Below are 16428 nucleotides of genomic sequence, written 5' to 3' on the forward strand. Positions count from 1 at the left end.
TTCAGACACTTTTAGAAAGAGAAATACAGATACGATTTTGCTTGTATTGCCAGTTCATGTTTATTATAAGGTCTATGATTTCAAACTTAGGTTAGCACAGAACATATTTGGCACTTGTAAGACAGGCACACGCATTACTTACAAACTACGACTAATGCCTTGTGATACATATTTATAAGAAAGGACGAGCATCATATGTCACCACGAAAGTATATTCGATCATCCTCTCTTCCAGATACGTTCTTATGTCTTTCACATACTTATATCGTACTTCATGCAGTTTTAATGTACATTGATTCGAACGAACATTGTGTCGTACATTCGCAATCAATCGTGATGCAACAATGCATGGAAAAAATTATCCCGTATGATGAACACCTTCTGATAAGATATGTACGATAACTTAGGTACTATTATTGTACGAAATTACCAAGGTATTAAATTCAACTTTTTTTCACACAATGCTCGTTCTCTCATGATTATATCTTCGTTGTTAAACTACACATATACATGTGATAGTGGAAAATGGATACAAATATCAGCTAACTGTCAAAAATTTACCCAGAATTGCACAAGTATATAACATTTTAAATATCTTTAGTAGCATACTTTTTTATAAATTTAAACATATGCAACATCATATGTTTCTTGTCATAATAATTTTTGGCACTTAGCTTATATTTAATTTCCATTTCGTTAATAATAATTTTACATATTTAGAAAGATCAATGAATTTAACTCATTGATGTTGACTATATATTATCACTTATTATTTAAATGTTAAATTAAGACTTTGGAAAATTCTAGTCTCAGCTATTTTTGATAAACGAACTATCCACGTATATCCACACTCAGGTCCCTAATTCCTTGAGATGAGGCAATCAACCTTTGTGTTCGATATGTACGAAGCAAATCAGTAAAACTATGCCTCACATATTTTCACAAAAATCGATTCAAGATTATGTAATAGTTATATTTACTAAAGTAATTAAGTTCAACCGATCCTTATAGAAAAAACACGTGCAAAGTACAATTTAACACAAAAATAAACTTGAAAATTTGTTGCAACACCATCGCAATGCAATGCATCGCAAGATTTTACGTTTTAGGAAAGTTATTTAAAGTAACGTCTGAATATTTTTCACCGTCAAATATTTTCAACTTAGGAATAGCGTTTTTTTTTTCGAAACCAGTTATAGGCTTTCTAGCTTAAAAAAGTTAACTCTTTTCGATCGGATTCAACGGAATATTAATGAAGTACAAAATTGTAACAACGCGTATAAAGTCAAATTTTGGTGAGTTCATGTTTACTTTACACAGTGACAATACTGCTTCATGCCGCGATTTAAACACCTGGCGCTCACGGCGTAAGGATTGATTCTGCTGACTTCGCTATCAGATAGAGTATAATTGCCATCACCGTGATACCTGATGGTTACCTCGAAATTACCGTTACCGGGAGTTGTCTGAATCATGTAGAAATATGTGATGCTGGACAGATTATCCGTGCCAAAGTCGATCACCTGATCCACCCGGTGCACCTTCTTTAGCTTGAGCCGCGCGCATAGTCGCCGGCCCTTCTTGTCCTTGTAATTTTTTACGATACTCTCAACATGATCCAGGAACTTCTGCACGCCATCGTTGGCGATTCTGTTATTAACGTTAATGGACTTGAAAGCCGTGCAAGTGCACCAATGATAAACCACACCTGCGTCCTGACAGCCCCTCTCTCTAGGGACTGGCGCGAAAAGGGACTGGCAGGTGGAACATCCTGGACTGGAATCAGCATCACCACCTCCGATGGCGAGAACCTCCCGTAGCGTTTCGTAGAGATCGAAAGGCGAGGTGAGTCGATTCTGATTCACCGCAAGAGCTCGTTGGGCCTCGGGATTCTTCTGGCGGAACCATTCGGGTAACCAGATGTAAATGTACGGTAATCTCTCCTCGTACCAGCCGACAAAGGTGTTGCGAAACTCGCCCCAGCGCATACCGTGATCACTCAAGAAGATTATCATCGAGTCGTTTAGTATTCCTTCCTGTTCTAGAAACTCGAATTTCTTCAACACACGAGTGTCCATCGACGAAATGCCGTTCATATTGTCATGGCTAATCGTGTTTGTCCAGAAGAATCCGAAGTATGGCACGCCGACGAAGGTTTGGGCAAAGTTCACAGCGTAATCGAAGATCCGTTCGAAGCTTAATTTGGGACCCGTACAGTATTTCATGTTGAATCTGCAAACAGCGCGAACGAAAATTTCATCAATCAGCAAAAAGATCATATTGCTCTCTTTGGACGGTAATAGTTAACTCATTACCTTTTCTTGATTTTAAGAAGTTTCTCGCTGGCCAGCATATAGGGTCTCAAGTAGTAATCCGTAGGCGGCTCGACAAAGCCAACCTTGAGGTAGTTAAATGTGTTGAGGATAGTCTCGTCCTCTCCGTAGGCCGTGACGTAGCCAGCATTGCGGAAGTTGTGCCAAAGGAAAGGGCAGTTGTCGAGTTTGTAAGCCACTGTCGGCTTGCACCGAGAATATGCTTGTTGTGGTGTCTGACCGGTCAAAATCGCCATCAGATTCGGAAACGTATTGTCGCCGATTTTATTGTAGCCTTTTAGACCAATCCAGCCAGTCTCGCGCAGATATCTCTCGGTTTTCGGCATAGCTCGGTAGAAATTTAGCCGACTAACGCTGTCGATGCCGAGGACGAGCACGCTCAACTTTCTTGAAAAGTTTCCGGGCTGGCTGCCATTGTGATCTATGCGTTCGCGTACCTTCTCCGGGTTCAAGATTGCGTGAACGTTCTCATACACCGTATTAGTTGACAGCTTCGTATTCTTCGTCTTCGCTTTGGGTTTCGATTTCGCCTTCACCTTGCATGATACGTACGCCACCTCCATTTCGCGTGGAAGCATCACTTGTCCGGTGAAGTTCTCGCACTGCTTGACTCTATTGGGAAGAAAGGATCGGCAAATGTTTTCCAGGAAAAATTCTAATCGTATAGGCCAAATAGCTTGCGACTTCGATCTCTTCAGGTACAGTTTTTTTATATTATATCGTGAATAAATAAACAAAGTAATTCTTGCCCCTTAATTTTTTCTCAGCAGATTAAATGCACCTGAATGTCTTAAGATGACACTGAAACTTTCAATGCAAAGAATGACGATGATAAATCTTACGATATCGTAGAGTCGTAGTTGTCCTTCTTGGGCCTATCCACTTTGGGCCTGACTACGGATGACCAGCAGCAGGCAACGTCGCTATGCATGGTTTTTATGGAGGGATCGAGAGAAAGAAATACGCTGCCGTTAGGTTCCCTTGAAATTTGCGAAAGGACACGATCGTTCGGGCATTTCTCCAGTTTTTCCTTCCTCACGAATTTCGCGATGGACGGATCCAAAGGCTTTTTGGACAGCATATGACATTTCGGATTCCATACGAGATAACCATCCACCATGCCTATCGCCAAACATAATTCGATATAATTCCATCTTAGACTTCAGACTTCGATAATATGGTGCGCATTTTGTCATAACGAATAAGCAACGATTTCACTAAAAATGAAAGTATTTATGTATAATACATCTATGAAAACATTTAAGATATTAAAAATGTCATTGAATGTACATTGACATTCTACGAAGATTTGGAAAAAACATCTATGTTTCGGATATATTAAAAAATATATCATATATAAAATATTTACAAATTAATGAAGTAAAGTTCTCATGTCATTGATCGTCAACTATTTAGATTACATTATACTTGATTAAAATAAATGGTTAAGGGATATATATATATATATATATATACAGGTTTATTACTTAACCATTTGTTTTACTCAAAAATAATATCATAAATAGTTGACGATTAATGACATGAGAACTTTGCTTCATTAACTTATAAATTTTACAAATATCGAAAAGAGAATTTATCGATATCAATTGCTGTGTGATATGGATTTTTAAGTATTAAATTTTTCTCTGAACTTTTTATAATATATAAGTTACATTGCACAAGTGTCATAACGTAGTATAACAAGAATACTACAGTAGTGGTAAATATTAATAGTACCACTACACTATAATGGTGCTGAATACTATTAGTATCAGTACTGCAATAGCGAATACAAGTAGTATTTACAGTAGTGACAATAGTAATAGCATCTATTATTGCAGTAGTGCTGAATATTAATTAGTATTACTATTGGATCCAATAGTGTAACATACTGCAATAGTAACACTACTGAATCTAATAGTGTACACTAGCATTGACAGTATTGCAATAATGTTAAATACTACTGATTCAGCAGTGACACTATTGCGTATCAGTAGTAACATTTCGCCAACAACTCTATCAAATGTGTCGTGATTATTTAGACATTATATTGCCCTCTACTATCGTAATCAGGGACGGTAGTTCGAATATATACACACGAGGATGATTATTGTAAGTTCGCATTTAATTAGCCATTTAATTTTCGATGTTCTTGAGTCATAACGCGTTAAGCTCATAATGAGTATGGCTATTACGAAGGTGTTTAAAAAATTAGGTTTCCATTTACAAAAATGAATTTCACCTTCATTTGATCTGCTTCCATTTTCTTCCATTCAAGGTTTAATCTTATTAATCAAAATATGTTCCCATCGATACTACATAACATCGTAAAAATAGGATTTCAATATCTTGCATTGTTCTGGAGAAATTCAAGTACATTGATCAAAATGAAATACCATATATAATAAATAATATAAAATTTTTGTAAAATATATATAAAAATATTAACAATAAATAATATACGCGTACACCAAACTGTATTAGACAACAAACAGCATGTGCATAACACACGATTGTACAGTTTAGTGATATAATAACTGTAATATTAAATGTTTTATATTAATGTTACAAAAATGCACGTCAGTATACTCAAATGATGAGGAGGTAAGACAATACAAAGAGATGAGACTCACCTTCAGCGATGTTATACGACTTGAAGGACGGATACTGTAGAACATCGTACTCGTATTCGTCGTCGGAAACGAGATAAAGGATGATAATGATCAGACACGGTAAAACCAGAACGAGGCCGGACCTTCGGCAGAAGCATTCGGTGAAACGTAACCATTTCGCCTTCCACATTATGCTGTCGTGGTCACGCCTTTCTCAGGGTCACGGGAAATCAAAAGTGTTTCTGCATCATTGCGAGTCGCATCGCACTTCTATGAATTTCGTTATATTTCGCAATTGGTTTACCCTTATGAAGGACATCTCAACTGTTCGCCACTCGTCTTCCAAGTCTCTTGCATAACATCTCCAATTGCAATATAAACATCCGTCTTTCCGTGAATTATTGTTGTCTTCGTCCTCGGCTTCTTCGTCCTCTTGACAAGAGAAGACGGTCATTGAGCAGCCGCAGTACTTTGATTCGATGATGAGCCTTGTTCTGAAATCGAGTGTTGTCAATGTCGTTGCAAAAATAGGACATTATGTTTACTTATCAAAGATCTTTATTCCTTTGTTCAATGAATATTTTCTTTCGCTTTCAGCTTAACTAATTTAGTAGCGATAATTAAAGAGATAATGAAATGTAACACAGATTACGATGTTCAGAATCGTGTAAAAATCTTTATTGCATTAATGACAAAATAACATTTTCAAATTTTTCAAATTGGACGTTTCGATTCATTTTGGAGTTCTTCTCAGCAATAAATCATGAATAATGCGAATTAGTTTATCAATCCATTAATTGGAGTCACTCACAGATTTCCAAATTGAAGTGTCGTTTAAAGAGATCTTAATCAAACTTAATAATATCCGTAGTTATAAAAGTGACCAATCACTCCAATTAATGGATTGATAAACTAATTCGCATTATTCATAATTTATTGCTGAGAAGGACTCCAAAATGAATCGAAACGTCCAATTTGAAAAATTTGAAGATGTTATTTTGTCATTAATGCAATAAAGGTTTTTACACGACTCTAATCTAACGATTAACTCACAGTAGTACCAATTAACACATCAGTTCAATGTATCACATCTTCTCTTCTCTCTTCTTCTTCTATGACAACTATTGGTATTACACTGCGAGTTAACCGTCTGTTAGCCTTAATCAAAGTTATCGAAAGAAGACTCTGAGAGTGCCGTGTAAGTCAATATATGAATTTTGATTGCGCACTTTCCGCTTATTCGTTTGTGCATGACAGGATAAAAATAGTCGTAGTTTATCGAGAGACAGGAATGTATTTACATAATGCACAGGTGTTACTCAATACTCACGAGTTAAATATAGGCTCTATTATTGTGTATAAAAGTCTGATACATGCGGAGTAAGACTGGTGTAAAAAGTAAGAGTAAGAAATTGATCAATCACAGTCGAATGTAAGAAGAATAATCGATTGTGATTTGTCAATTTTTACTCTTACTTCTTACACCAAGCTTACTCCATATATTGTAGACCAGGCCTAATATTTAGTGTGCCCGAAAGAGCAAAGAAATTTTTTTAAATAATTAGAATAAACTAGAAAGCCTTAAGTAAGAGATTGGAGACCATGATTTGGTCCACCATATTTTTCAGGACTTGCATAAAATAGAATGATAGATTATGCATAAGATAGAGAATGAGATATCCATGTATTTCATTTTATCTTATGCATATCTTGAAAGATATGACGAATCAGTCAGAGTTTATCTAAACGGTATCCGATCTCTTGAGGATTTCTAGAATAAACTATAAATCACAATGATATTTTTATTACTAAGATAATCCGATATTTGAATGATATTAATGCTATCCAATAATTTAATATTTGAAATAATATTATAGCTATCCCCAACGCGAACTGAATAAAAAAATTCCCCCTCCCCTCATTTGATTATATTCCATATATAGTAAAAACACAAAAGGCCTTGAAATGAAGATATATAATATCATACTTCATAAACGGAGAGCGGATGGTGAGATAAAAAAATGAATCTCCTCCATATGCTTCCTCCGTAGGAAGTGTAGGTGTATGTATAATTGAATATCGGACATTGAATGATGCGGATTGTTGCGTACAGTAGTCGACGAAAGTAACGTTAAAATGTAAAACGCGACATTAATCTGTTTCATAAATTCAAAGAACGAAATAGGTTTACATAGATAAATAAATAGTCTTGCGTATTTAGCGTATTTTTAGAAGATTGCGAGAAAATAAAGAAGCTGCTAGAATTGGCAGAATAAATCAAAATTTAATTCTGCATAATAATATAGAATGAGTCTAACATTCAAGGTGTCTCAAGAGGAAAAGTCAACATATTCTGATAATGAGAGATGATGATATCGGTTATTACAAGCAAAAATATTCATATGAATATGCGTCCTGTTTTGAACAGAAAAATACAAACAATATCCTAATTTAAACAACCATCAAGAGACGAGTAAATAAGATATTTAAATAAGTGAATCATTTAATTCTATTTAATTAAATAGCATACATAATATCATTTAACTCTATTTAATTAAATAGCATACATAAATAGCATAAATACGTTTTTAGCTCACAGTCTTCATAATTAAACATATAAACGATAAAAAACTTTACAAAATCTTAACATATTAAAAATTTTAACATATCAAAAACCTAAAAATATAAAATAATAGAAGGCCAAGTTAATAAATTAGACCAAGTCAATAAATTACCAAAAATAAATTTATATCTACAATTAAATTTTTATTATCATCTATTTTATTTTTAATAATGTAATTTATAAACCAACTATAATACTCCTATGGGTTCTTCTCCCAATTATTGCAGATATTATTATGCAAGATTTGGAGGAAAGAATTTTAAGTACGTTAAAGCTGCCTATCTATTTTCGTTATGTCGATGACATCTAATTGTTTGTTATTCCAGGAGTGAATAATATTCTTGAAAGGTTTAATGGTTACCATGACCAATTAAAATTTACTGTCGAATTAGAAGAAAATCATTGTCTTAATTTTCTGAACTTTTCTTCGATTGTCAAAAATAACAAAATTATAATAAATTGGTACCATAAAGAAACCTTTTCTGGACATTACTTACTGTTTTTCTTAAACCACTGAAATGCCATAGGAACCAATTTAGAGTGGATTGTTCAATTCTTTTGTCTCATTCTTCATTTTACAAAAAGAAAATTGAGTTATGTATTGATATCTTATTAGGCAATAGTTATTTGATTTTATTTTTGATATCATTAACAGAAGATTAAAACATTTATTTGTTAATAAATTAAAAATATTAAGTCATCAGAGTTCGATTAATGAGGAAAAGGCGACTTCAACAAAAAAAAATTTCATTGTTTTTCGAACCTTATTTTAAACTGGTTTTCGACTTAGCAGCGTCGATAATAAATAAATCTACACAGTAGGTTTTCGTACTCTTAATTAACTTAATGAATTTATAAAAATACACAAAGATAAATTTGTTTGCAATAGTCAATTAATCTATAAAATTAACTGTAAGAACGGCGACAGTTCATACGTAGGACGAAGAAACAAACGAGATTAAAAGAATACATTAACAATATAAAGTTAGATCCATCTAACATTCATTGTCAGTTATATTTGAACGTATGATAAGGACAAATCACGCTTTTGACTGGAAGAACGTTAAAATTTTAGGTTTCAAATATAATAATAAAAAACTCATTACATCATAAAAGATCATGGAAATAATTCATATAAAACAACAAAAGAAACAAACAAAAAATTAATTGTATAAATAATAAATTAATTGTATAAGGCCCGGTCGCACCAACGTTACTTTAATTTTAAGCGAAGCTTAAAACTCTCTTTGTTTATGTCTCTTTTCGGTTCTAAAATGAGCTAGAGAGAGTTTTAAGTCTCGCTTAAAGAGTCAAAGTAACGTTGGTGCAACCGGGCCTAAATGACGTAAAACGCTGGATGATTCATACTTTGATATCCAACGAAACACTCTAATAGTATGATAGATAACCGAGAGATATTTATCTACCGAACATACTTTCGTAACTTCCGAAGTCATATATATTTTGATGTGTACAATTCGTCTTTCACTCAATTATTGGAACTTGCTAGCAATAAACGACTAACAAATAAATACCAGACAATTTAAATCTTTATTTTCGATACGTTGCCTAAATTTATTAACATTTTTGTTTACATGGTTAATTGTTTCTTTATTATTTAATCTGAATTTATAACTGCCTAGATTAATTAATTTTATACTTTTGACAACATACTTTATACATTGAACTAAACATGATTTTCGCCATCAAACGATAAATTTGTTATTGGAATTTTACATTTTGATGTTAACTACTTACATTTATCGTTGGACACGATATATTTAAGTATCTTCAATTGCCATATTATATGCGGATGGAGACTATTATCTGGTTTATTAACTCGATCTCATATTCATATTTTGAGGTTTAAAAAAAAGACATATTAAAATTTTTTTGTAAGTTTTTTATCATTTATGTTTAATTTTAAGCTAATAAAAACTCTGTGAGCCAAAACTTATTTATGCATTTATATATGTATTATGTAGGTACGTCGTTATTTTATTAAATAGTCAAATAATTTATTTATTTAAATATTTTATCTGCTCGTCTCTTGGTCGTTTAAATTAAGATATTTTTACTTTGCAAACAAACGAGCGTTATCTTACTTTATTTGTTCATTAACGCTAAATTTTCGAAAATTTATTATAAACTTTAAAAAGTGTATTACTTGAACAATGAATTATTAGAAAAAGTACATAATATCTTCTTTTTAACAGTAATTTTGCAACTGCACATTCAGTCTCGAAAACCATTTGAAACGGAGCACGCGTTTATATAAACATTTTTCTCGAAAATCTCAAAAATGAAACAGGATGTTTGAAAAATATTCGTATAAACACTTTTAATTAAAATGACAGATAACATCACCTCCTATAGAGTATTGAGTTTTCCTTCTAGGACAATTTGCATACAAAATTAGAATCGTACTATTTTACATACAGATAGCTTTGGATAAATTGATAAATTTGATTTTTTTTTACAACAGTAATTTGTTCCTGATTAAATGTTATGATTAATTTGATTATCTTTATGATTATTTTGTATTTCAATTGAAGCTTCACAAATTGGTATTTATTCAAAGAACAAATGAAAACCTTGACAATCCAAAGATTGGTATCTTGGAAACTACGGAACTTTTAAATAGCAGCGACGTAATTTTGCAAGATACACAAGATACACATTGCACATTCATGCTCTCGGCACAAAAGACGACGATATCTCGGAACGCAATCGGTGCGCACCTATCTCAACATTCGCACGCGCACGAACAGTCATGAGAAACAGCCTCGCGAAGTTCCTTTCAATTACCTCTCGCACCCGCGTGACGTCGTACGAATGGGAAGCAGCAAGTCTCCCGTGTAAGTCCTCCGATTAAGTCTGGATGCAGAAGCACAAATTGTCACGTTTGTCCCGCGACGCGATTCTGACGTATACCCCGCGAAGGGATAATGACGCTCGGCATATAACAAGCCACGACACGAGGTCTCACCCCCGCTCGCGACGAACGAGGGCTGCTGCAAAGTTTAATCGAATCGAGCTGGCCGGGCCAACGCGCGCGCGTGCCACCCACGCTGCAACCAGGCAACTCCGTCACTGACTGACGGAGATTTGCGCATACGTCGTCGTCGCCGTCGCCGTCGCCGTCGTCGTCGTCGTCGTCGTCGTCGTCGATGACGACCATCAACGTGTCTCCACTCGTGCACCGCGCCGGTCTGCTCTGCCGGCTCTGCGCCTGCCAACCCAATTCGCGATGCGCGCGCCACGACTTCTCACCGGAATGCAACCTTGCAATTGAGTATTTCCGCTTGCAGATTTTCTAATTTATATAAAATTTATTGGTTTTTTTGAAAAATATTGTATCAATTATTTTTTTACACAAACACAAGCACATAGGTGATATCGATTTCGCGATATACATATATTATAGACCATTGACATAAATCAAATCGATTAAAAACGGTAGCGACTGCATCTTTAAATTAAAAATTAAGCGAAAATGTTATAAATTATAAATATTAATATAAGTAATAAATAATATGTTAGAAATTATAAAGATTAGAAAATAATAAATTAAGAATTGTAAAAAAATATAATTCGTATCGCTTGTTCTTTAAAGTTTTAAATAAAAACTGAAGAAATCTTTCTTGCAGTAATAACACACTTATTTTGCCTAAATTTATGCCACAATTTTATTCAAAAGTGATTTACGATAAAATGTATAAAAGGATAAAACATGTAGTTATACGTCTCAATTTATTAATAAAAAAGCTTAAAATTATGAATTTTTTAAATACATTTAAATTATAAATGAAAATTAAAAATAATTTTTTTTTTAAATATTCCTTAGGCAAGAAAGGATCTCTTGAAGAAAGTTTATTGCAAGTTAATCGAATATTCTAAAAGAGGAGCTAAATATGAGACGCGTATATAGAAACGTTTATAAAGTTAAAATAAACTCTGACGGCATTATGCACGCGTGTTCGCGATAAAATTATTTTGCTTGCTTGACATTCTTTGCAGAATCTATAGAATCATATTTTTACTAAGGTAGGTTACACATTACACCAAATGGAATATTAATAACTTCTGTTAATTCAACAAAAAATAATAAAATTATTTTCAAACCAGAAATACTATAATACATAAAATAACATATAATACTTAATACATAAACATAATAAAAAATACTACTATAATATATATATCAAAAAGAACTTTTAGATAGTCACCGTTCGTTCAAAAGTTATTAACAAATAAAGTTTAAAAATAATGTCATATTTCTGTATACTGACGAGCATACGACTTTACACGCGAAGGGAAGTCCACCTTACCTCTCCCTCTGCTTCAGGACGTTAGACTTTTCACACAAAGCGACTTCCACCTTCTCCTTCTGCCATGGGGTGTACGACTTTTCACGCAAAACGAGTTCCACCTATCTTTTCTCTGCCGTGTAAATAATCCATCTTGCGGATGGAAATCTTGGTTACGTCAACGACGGAAAATCTTGCCGTGAAGCAGCGTCACAATCGCGACTGCGGAAGCACACAACATCGGTCACCGCACGAGCAAAAACCAGAACGCTCCGAAAAGGAAGCAGTTTCTCACGTGGTTCGAGTACGACGAAAGAAACGGAACTTTTCCCGCACCTCGATCACACATCGATCTCGTTGGTGAGTATATATGCGATCGTAAATCGATTCGCTGCGCCGGATCATCTCCAACGAATTTCGGAGTACGTATATTCGAAATAAAGCCCCGCTGGGCTCGCGAATTCCTCATCTTTAATTAACATGTTCGTGGATTGTATGATCCCTAACACTATCACAGTTATACATACACAGTTATACATGAAATCTAAGTTGATGTCTTCCTTATCCTAATCATCCATGTTTTATTTAACATGAAGAAGTAAGGCGAAATAATAAAAAGATCTATACAGGGTCCATTAATCCTCTATTCACGTCATTAATAAGTAGATACCAGTTAATTTCTGCGTCGCGAATTTTCGACGTTAACGGGATGAAAAATGAGATCTCAACTGCTTTCGGTCTGCGCCCTAATGATCCGAGATTGAAAGTCGGAACGTGGTAAGGAAAAAAGCGAATTATGGCCAAAAGTTAATTAAATCCTAACTTAATTTAACTTTTATCCTACAAAAACTGCGCACGTATAGTGCTTAAAGCATATATGGTACCCCTGTCGATAAGATTAACTCTCGAACACTACGCGATGCGATCAATAACTTCCATCACGATTGTTTACAATTTTATTTTTATGTAATATTTAATAATTTAAAAGCGTTTCTCAAAGGTTCAAAAATACGAAATGGAAAACATGATTTAAAAATTTATAGATATACAAAATTTCTTTTTTCTACAGAATGTTGAAGTTTCACTGCTGATTTTAAAAGTCAAAAAATATTTAGATCATTATTATTACGTGGCAATAATTTCCAGAATAGTCTTCAAGTCTGCTTGTTGGATAGAATACGTACCTGCTGCAACACGTGCACGCTGTTCTGAGATATATCGTACGGATAGTTATCGACGAGCACCAGCGAAGCCAGACACGCAGTCGCAGAATTATCCGGGACCAGCATCAACCGCATAAATAACGACCGACATTTGATTGCATAAAGGCATCGGGTGTAGTAAGATTTTTATTCTAATCATGTCACCGCATAGAATGATGTCATAGTTTTTATATTTTTGGATATTCAAAAGATTTATAATATCTATTAATTAAACTAATAGGACTCTGCTCATAATTAAAATAATAATAAATAAATAAGTTAATCCAGTTAACGTTAAACATTCTTGAAATATGTGTAAAATGTTTCTAAAATCCTAACACAACATTCCAAGAGTATTCTGGAATATTCCGAAATATTTACAGAATGTAAAAGCAACAAATAATCGATAAATGTTCTATTCATATATCGTTTCATATTCGGAGAATATTCCCTGTATATTCCACAAAATTTTAATTTTCCTAAAAATGTCAGGTCCGGTGAATTAATTTTCAAATAAAATTTTACTGTCAGAAACATATTTCATGTACCTTGGAGCACATGTCCAATTTTGAAGGCTCATTTCGCAGACCGAATGCTGCTCTCTTTATTTTCTTTCTTATGTGATTCTTATTTAAGTATTAATGCATCTTTACTGCGGCCTTTTGTCAGCGAAGATGCGTACTGCTCGCGAATAATAATATCACAAATTAATTAATGTCACAAACAGTTTAATATTATTAATGATAATAAAGCATCTTTAAAAATCTGTAAATTTTATTGCAAAAAATATTACTTTAGCCGAGATTCGAACCTGCATCAATAATATCAAATTGCTTGTCAACTTAATTTGTAGTACTGCTCCAGCTTCGGTTCAAGACTGTTCAAGATGGACAAATAATCGGTTGCTTAAACTGGAAATTGTTCGGATAAATTCACAAAAAGTATTATTATAAACATGAAAAACCATTTTGACCTAATATTTTTACACATATGTATTTAATCAATCAATTTTTATTTAATAATATTAATTTTATTATTTTATATTGTATTTTATTCGCGGTTAGTCAAAGCAATCTTTATACGCGTCGTATATCACGTACTGTACGTTTAGACCGCTATACAATAGGTATCGCACCTTTGTTTAATCTGTAGGTATCTTTTAATTAATCTAGCTGTAACAGCCTTAACACATACGGTGCAAATTAGAGATTCTATAATAAGAATCACGACATGAGAAAGCCGCGCGATTGATTGATACACCATTGTTTCAGAAATTCCCGCTCTATACTTGCTTACCTATTCGCGTGTTACTTTTAAATTTCAATAATATAATTAAAATTAAATATTTTAAAGATATTAACAAATAAATTTCTTTACATTTATGTGTCGAAATAATGCATGCGAGAAGAATTGTTTAGTTTAACGCCTTTTTTTTAACAAAATTATTTTGAAAATTTAAAGATTTAATTGTGTATCTTGAAACGAAGTTAAAATTATGAAAGTGTGAATAAATTCACTAGAATACTTATAATTTCATTAATATCTAATAAATTTACTCAATTCTATAACTTTCACACGTTTCAAGACACACAATTAATACTCTGGTATGTAAAAAATAAAGAAAATAAAATTTGTTTATACATTTATTTTACAAATATATTATGCATCGCTATTGATTTACTATCATATTTTTTACACGTGTACGTATACAACGTAAGTACACGTGTTCCGTTACTGCAGGTTTAGGATTAAGTTAGAGACGTGTTAAGGTTAGACAGAGATACAATATATTTCTCTCTCTGTTATAGATTTTACTCTGAAACTACTACCTTGAATACAAAAGTCGGCTCAAATCGGCTCGTGTCGCGACTCTGAGGCTGCGTTCCGTTAATCGCATAATGTGCATGATGTATCCTTGTTTAACATTCTGCGAACAACAAAGGTAAAATGATATGCGCATTATGCATGCAACGGAATGCAGCTTTATTAGAAGGTCTGTATAGTGTAAAGTAGGCCACTGATGTAATGAAACAATTTATAATACAACCTTTGTTGCCGCATTTTTCAATACAAATTATCGATGATCCGCTAACAAGGTTCACACTATTTACACTTGCTACTACATACTGTAAAATGCATTCATTACTTAAGGGGAGTGACCAAATTGTTGAGACATTGAAATCGATAAAAATCTTCGAATTTACAGAACAGAATCAAAAATCCTTTTACAGGATTAAAGTATTAGACACAAAATTGAAAGGTGCTGCAGTGGACTCTATATTAAAATCGAAAAAAAGTTAAAAACTTACATTTTTAATTCAACTCGTAGAGTTGTCACTTGACGTGGATGTTTCCTTAATACAAAAGTTTTGTATTAAGTTCATATAAACAGAACGACAATTTTTGTTATAACGATACATATATAATAAAAACATATTTTTATATTTTATTAAAATTTATTAAGTTACATTTTATTTCATATTTTGGTACGTACGATATAGATTACAAAATAAATATACGAAACATGTCAGGTGTCCTGTCGAAACAGTAACTGACAATAATACAAACTTGTACAAAAGTATTTGTTATTAGTCTTATTGCCTCAAAAATTTTATATGATTTATACATTTCTGACATTTATAAAATATCAATTCTTTTAATATCTATTTTAATAAATAAAGTGCGTCGGGGATAAAACCAGGGTTGACAAATGTCCACTCCTTTTTTATTTTGATCCAGTCAGTGGTCAAAACTGGTTTTAATCTCTCTTTATCTTAACTCTGAGCTCGCCTTGCTTAAAAAGTACAATACGTTAACGTAATACAGGGAAAAATAAATCTATTACTAAATTTTGCTCAAAATCAATTTTGATCAAGGCGATTAAAACCAGGTTAAAAAACCACACTGTCTGATATTGTTCGTATAACCAACCCTGATTAAAAAGGAAAACGTATTCTTAATTTGGTATATCTCGCTGGATAATATTGAATCTGAATATATGCAATTCGTTTTACATTTATTATAGTTTTGAACTACATATTCTTTAAATGAATATATATTGATACTATCAGCCCAATAAATACAATGTTACATGTAACGTAAATGTAACATGCAATGTCAGCTCAACAAGATAATTGTAATATAATACACTGTGTTATATTACAGTTATCTTGTTGAATTGACATTTCATGTTACATGTAACATTGTGTTTACTGGGAGTATACATGTTTTTAATAACATTTTATTTACGATATTGCGTCTTCTGTGTTAATCATACGATGCGACATATGACTAGCACGGAAACTAAAAACTCAAAACATGAAATTTTTGTTTTAAAGCGATCTAATG

At 33.0% G+C, this 16428-nt stretch overlaps 1 protein-coding gene across 3 annotated transcripts; it reads right to left on the minus strand.

Annotated features, from left to right (window-relative positions):
• Positions 1-1066: 1066 nt before the first annotated feature.
• On the minus strand, positions 1067-10677 carry LOC108760755 (uncharacterized). 3 transcript variants are annotated; one of them, XM_018506880.1, is made up of 6 exons: positions 10377-10677; positions 5250-5439; positions 4967-5154; positions 3176-3455; positions 2316-2945; positions 1067-2232 (listed from the first exon to the last, which is right to left on the minus strand). In XM_018506880.1, the coding sequence occupies exons 3-6, from the start codon at positions 5133-5135 to the stop codon at positions 1308-1310; spliced, it is 2004 nt and encodes a 667-aa protein (XP_018362382.1). In that variant the 5' UTR covers positions 5136-5154; positions 5250-5439; positions 10377-10677; the 3' UTR covers positions 1067-1307. The 3 variants fall into 3 exon arrangements, with proteins under 3 accessions (XP_018362382.1, XP_018362384.1, XP_018362383.1); XM_018506882.1 differs by lacking the exon at positions 10377-10677 and adding an exon at positions 10163-10195; XM_018506881.1 differs by lacking the exon at positions 10377-10677 and adding an exon at positions 9327-9407.
• Between the last annotated feature and the right edge of the window lie 5751 nt (positions 10678-16428).

The sequence above is a fragment of the Trachymyrmex cornetzi genome, unplaced genomic scaffold (assembly GCF_001594075.2).
Source record: "Trachymyrmex cornetzi isolate Tcor2-1 unplaced genomic scaffold, Tcor1.1 scaffold23, whole genome shotgun sequence".
NCBI lineage: Eukaryota > Metazoa > Arthropoda > Insecta > Hymenoptera > Formicidae > Trachymyrmex > Trachymyrmex cornetzi.

Coding starts and splice junctions, on each gene's coding strand:
- LOC108760755 (XM_018506880.1), bottom strand. CDS start 5,135: ATGTGGAAGGCGAAATGGTTACGTTTCACCGAATGCTTCTGCCGAAGG. Junction 3,456..4,966: donor GTCGTATAACATCGCTGAAG/GTGAGTCTCATC, acceptor GTTTGGCGATAG/GCATGGTGGATGGTTATCTC. Junction 2,233..2,315: donor CTTCTTAAAATCAAGAAAAG/GTAATGAGTTAA, acceptor CGCTGTTTGCAG/ATTCAACATGAAATACTGTA.